The 5,635-nt window shown below is 48.0% G+C and overlaps 1 protein-coding gene across 1 annotated transcript in view; it reads right to left on the reverse strand.

Moving 5' to 3' along the window:
• Positions 1 to 2,584: 2,584 nt before the first annotated feature.
• The window catches only part of CD101 (CD101 molecule), a 16,816-nt gene continuing 13,765 nt past the window's right edge, over positions 2,585 to 5,635 (reverse strand). Inside the window, exons 9-10 of the mRNA XM_009865356.1 lie at positions 5,377 to 5,584; positions 2,585 to 2,775 (exon numbers count right to left, since the gene is read on the reverse strand). Coding sequence (XP_009863658.1) covers positions 2,585 to 2,775; positions 5,377 to 5,584 — 399 coding nt within the window. The remainder of the gene's footprint in view (positions 2,776 to 5,376; positions 5,585 to 5,635) is intronic.

A 5,635-nucleotide genomic window follows, 5' to 3' on the forward strand; every position in this document is an offset into this window, starting at 1 on the left:
CACACAGCTTGTGTAGATCGACCCACACACACGACCACTGCAGCAGGGTAGGGGCTGTCCCACAGCATGACCCCAGCACTCTGGTAGTGACTCACAACTTAAGTTAGATTTTTGAGCAGAAGGCTGGACTTGATGAAGTTCATCCTAAGACACAAAGAATGGGCTGTCAGGCCATCTGTTAGTGGTTTGCTACGGTAACACCTGAGGAGGTGCGAGACACCAAGTGACAAGAAAAGGGCAAAACTATTTTTAAAAAGAAGGGGAAACTGAACACCCACACCTTAACTGCAGTCCTCAGGGAGATACAGGGATAAAGCTCTTACAAGCACCTAGAAGAATGCAGGAAGAAAAAGCAACTCTTTTATTTGTTTGAAACAAAAACAGAGCATGTCACACCTATATCCCTTGGAAGAAGGCTGCCAACCTTGTGCAAAGGGATAAGCCATAGGCATTATACGTTCCTGATTTTACCAAGGCTTGTAAAGTATGCTCCCAAGGTACTTTTATGGTCAAGCTAAGGAAACAATTCAAACAAAACCACAGAGGAACAGCACAAAATTGGTAGACAAACTATGTGCACAGATTAATTGTTAAGTCTGTGGTCAAAAATGGTTTGTGCTTTCCCAACCCTAACATACCTACATCTCCTTCCTGTATCCCTAATCATGATCTGGCTCAGGGCTGGCTGTCAGACACTCACACTGCAGCCTTCCTTTGGTGGGATAACTAGTCTGCCTCACCTCCTTCATCCATCTACCACTTTTCATGAAACTTGTAGGAGTTTAATGTCCTGGGAGCATCTGCTTCTCTGTCAAAACAGAATGAAACTGGTCCGTGAGTTAAAGCATTATTGAGACAGGAGTAAGACGAACAGATAGCAGGATCTTTCACAAACTGGTGTGGAAAGCTGTTCATCAGATGCATCCGAACGGCACTTCAATTAGATAGGAAAAGTCAACAGCCTGAACACACAGTGGAGAAACAACTTGCTAGACAGCAAATCTGCAGGACGTGAGCCTGCCAATTGAGAGCCAAGCACAAGCAGTGCCGTGCTGTCACACACACAGAAAATCAAACATCCTACTGGGATATGTAAACGGGACATAACCCACAAGGCAGAGGGGAAACCTCTGCAGAGAGCCTCACGTGTGGTTCTGAGCACTCATGCCGCAGGAGAGACAGCTAGGGTCAGGGCAGCAAAGAGAAAAGCTGCATGAGGTCCAGAAAACACAACCCGCAGAGAAAGGCTGAGCAAACTGGAGCCAGACAGTACAGACAGAGGTGGCTGAACAGGGAAACAAGAGCAGTAGTCTTCAAACTTAGGCAAAAAGTGCTTTTACAAGGAGAAAGGGACCAAAGTTCCTCAGGATACAGGAAAGTGAAGGACTTGAACAGATTATTTAGATGGTCTGTGGTGTCTCCAACCCTCCCTATGGTCAAATGAAGCAGGGTCATACACATCTGCCACAATTTCCATAGGGCTGCTTTTGCCCGAGTATAGTGTTTTCAGTGTCACCCTGATGCCTAACCTTACAACCTACTGGCACCACATCCCACTTTCCTCAGTTAGGGGTTGAGTATCCCTTGACTCATAGGAACTGGTTAGAAATTGCCTTTCCTCTAATGCGTCAGCCAGCCAACATTCACGTAGTAGAGCTCCTCAGCCTTGAAGAGGTGAGCCTGAGCTGGATCCCAGAGCACAGAGGAGCTGTCCTGCAAGCATACACATGTTTTTTTTATTACATGGTATAACCTGGAGGATTCTCATACTAGGTCCCAGCTGTGCAGCTCCCTGACCCACAGACAGCCCAGGCATGACAGCCTGGATGCTGCCTTATCCTACAGCACTCCCAGCAAACGAAGAAGCTAGAAAGTCTTTGTACATTCATCTCTAAGATGGTTTGGTGTCCACTTCTTCCTTCTGGGATCCAAGTCTCCAGGTGAGTCCCTTACCAGGTCAGAAGGATTCATTTGTTGCGGATGGCTGTGGTACCTCTGCTACAGATTTTCTTCAGCTTCAGCCAGTTTTGCTCAGTCCTCACTTTCCTGTGACAGTTTTTGTGAAGAAGACCCAACTCTTTGGGCACAGGCACTCTCAGAATGAGGGGATAGCAGTGTCTAAAAGCTTCCCCAGCAAAGGGTGGGCAATGCCTTAAATGGGACACCAGCACTTCATTTTCAGCTTTGCCATATAGCCTGCACACCACATAGACTTTGTTAAGTCACCTAAAATGAGTAGTAATTTGATACTTGCGTTGCAGCGCAGAAGGAGTTTTCCCTTATACCTCTAGAGGAATAACACCACTTCCATCCACAGTGGGAGACACATACCGCAAGGACCTCAAATAAACCACAATGAACAGTGTAAAATGGGTGGGTACCAAACCTAAGAAACAGATCTGTTACAAAAACCCCATTTGCTTAGTTATTCAAAACTGCTTTGTTCCACTCAAAGTAAACACACAATTTCAAGGATTCATTACAAGAGCTACTACATAACAATAAAAAGTCCCTCTGCAAGTACTTGTTTCTCCTCAACTGTCCAGCTCTGCTCCTTCAAGTGACATCTGCCATTATAAACCAGCTAAGTTTTCTTGGCCCCTCCAGCCCATTGCATTTCCATCAGTTCGTCTCCTCTGATGCTGCCCTTCTTGCTTTTTTTGAAGTACCAGCAGAAGACAGCAAGGGCCAGGAGTAGAATCAAAACCAGTGGTAAGTATAGGATGAAGTTCAGCAGTGGTGGGGATGAGCAGATCCTAGACAAAACAGTTGACTCTGAAGGGAAAAAAAAAAGAGAAAGAAAAAGTGAGGCCCCAAGCTAGTTTGAGTTTCTCTGTCATACTGTTTCTATAGGTTATCTTCTTAACACTTTTCCCCCTAATCTTCAACAGCCAGCAATTTTTAAGAATTCATACAGGCTACCTGCAGAGAAGGGGGAGAGAAATCAGGTAGTTTGTCTCAATTCCTTGTTTTGAGAGGTCAGCTAGGGCCCTGCCTCATTTGGCTCAAACATTGCCACAGAAACAGCCCAGCTCATCAGCTAACACATTCCAGACTGGGCTGAGAAAGGAAAAGCCACATACGCTTTACCCTCTGGGTCCCTGCCTGACACCAGCGACAGTGGGGTGTGGTAAGAAGTCTGTCAGAGGCCACACTGCTGAAGAAGGAAGGACAACGGGAAGGCAAAGGAAAGCACATCAAGGAGGTCCCTGTATCCCCTAGACACCTGTCCCTTCTTGCTTCTGCTGCTCTGCTTTCCTATTTCAGCCATGCCGAGCTGCCGGCAGCTGTGAGCCCCATCACCATCCCTGGCAGCTCCTGCAGAACAGCTCCCCAGACGGGGTGAAGGCTGCCTGTACTGCTGGTTGACCCTCTGGGTACTTCAAAACAACTTGTTTGATCAGTCCCATGCTAGCCAAAGAGCTATCATTTGCAGCCTCTCCATTTTTATTCTGGGCTCCTTGCTGCCACCCATTATTCCTGGCTGTCAAAATCTCACTTGACACAGAGCTTCAACACCACAGGCTGACCTCAGATGCACCTGGCCTACCATGAAGCATCATGCCAGCTCTTTTAGGTATGTTTCATCCATCTTAAAGTGTTACTCCTCAATTCTCCCCTTTCATCAAGACTCTTGTGCAAATGTTTTCACACTTGCTCTGCAGAACGATTCTGAGCATGCTGGTCTGCTAATACAAAGCTGTCCATGGAGGATCCACACAGGCTGGTGGGCTAGGTATAACCCTAGGGATCAATCAACCTGGGAGCTACTCCTAGCTGTGAAACTGGCTTTTACCTCTCTACCTCCGAAGCTCTGCGCTCCATGCACATTGATGCAAGAACCATTTACTCTCCTATAGGAAAGCACGAATGCCTCTATAGTACTGGGAAGCATCCTAAAAGGTAGCATCAGGGATTAGATCTGAAGTTACTCCTGGTTACTTTCACATGGCTATGTCATTTACCCCTGGGAAAATTCTGAAATTCATAAGCCAGAGGAGCATTTTGAGATACCTGCACGACTGGGGAAATACATATACAAAAAAAAAGAAAACCAAACCAAACAACCCACCACAAGAAGAGAGGAAAAACAACACCCAGCTACTGTCTTGGATCTTATGAAAACCACGTGGCATAAAACACTTAGACAAAATTTGGAGAAGAATTTCCCAGCAGATACTGTGCAATTTTAGCAATGGTTACTCCACCAGTAACGGGTAACTAAGCTGATGAAGGAGACATCTGAGTACTAGAGGGAGCCGTGATGGACAACAGCAGGAACATAACAGCAGGGGGATGAAGCGCTGTCAGTCCCTCCCTATGCAATTAAATCCAGATTAGCTCTGCTGTAGGTACAGAGTCATGCGAGCAGGCTCCGTGTCTGCCTGTGCCAGTAACAGGCACAAGGGAGAGCGCTACAGGGTTCACTGAGCTCTTCCACGTCGGTCAGCATTGGTAATTACTGCAGAAGCTATCATCACATGTAGGCACCCAGGCCAGCTCAGGAACAGCAATACCAGGGCTGAAGGCATGAGAAGAACTAACTGCAGCATCCTCTCAGCTGGGTGCAACACAACTGATTTCACAGTTCATCTTTTTTCCTCCACATGGGTCATTCAAGCCCCTTATTTCCCCAAAGAGGCAACAAGACAGCACTTTTCCCCTGCCTGTTACCTCCCTGAAAAAGCACCGTGTGTCTCTGACTGAAACCTTTCCTTTTACTTGCTTGAAATTCTGTATGCAGAATCCATCTCTATCTATGCCCCTGGCACACACCCCAACTCATCCCAAGAGGACAGAGGCTATTTTTAGTAGACCTTACTGGAGACAGACTTGCCAGAAAAATCACACTGAGAGTTTTTTCCCAAAACTCTTAACATTCTGACCCCAATGCCACAACTGAGAGCAAGGGTTTGTGCCCATGGTCCTGCGGAGAACCCACAAGCCACAAAGCACCACTGACACAAGTGCACTTAATATACCCCCTTTGGAGCACGTTTCACAGTAGAAGCTCTTGGTATCTCATCTGACCACCAACTCCAGTGTTTACAAGGCCAAGCACCTGGGTTTCAGCCCTGGCAGATCAACAAGAATGGGAATGGAATCTCATCCTGTCTCCCACTCAGCTCATAGCACATGTCTCTTGAAGGGCTCTCCCCTCCCTTCCCTGGCCCCCAGCATAACTCTAGTGATCTCCCCAGCACTGATCCCCTCTGTAATCCTTTAGCAAGACCTACCAGCCCTGCTGCATCCTTGCCATTGCAGCCAGCATTGTCAGCAGAATACTGCCATGACCCATCCCCACTTCCTTCACGCCAGCACAGCTAAGGGGGAACCAGTGAGGGGTGAGCAGACCCTTGAACCCAGTGACATTACCTGGTGGGACAGGAGTGAGCTGGGTGTGCTCCGAGTATGCTACAGCTTGCAAAGTCCAGTTCTTCCCCTGGCTGTCTTGCTGCCACTCCTGCACCAGGCAGCGATAAACGCCGGCATCACCCTCCTCCACACCGCGCAGCATCAGGCTGAAGTCACCGGTGGTGGGGCGGCGGAGGAACAGCCTCCCCGCCAGGCTCTCCAAGGGGTACTCGATGGCACCGTCAAGGCGGAGGGGGAGCACGGGTCTGGTGTGACCGCT

The sequence above is a fragment of the Apaloderma vittatum genome, unplaced genomic scaffold (assembly GCF_000703405.1).
Source record: "Apaloderma vittatum isolate BGI_N311 unplaced genomic scaffold, ASM70340v1 scaffold11222, whole genome shotgun sequence".
In the NCBI taxonomy this organism is placed as follows: domain Eukaryota; kingdom Metazoa; phylum Chordata; class Aves; order Trogoniformes; family Trogonidae; genus Apaloderma; species Apaloderma vittatum.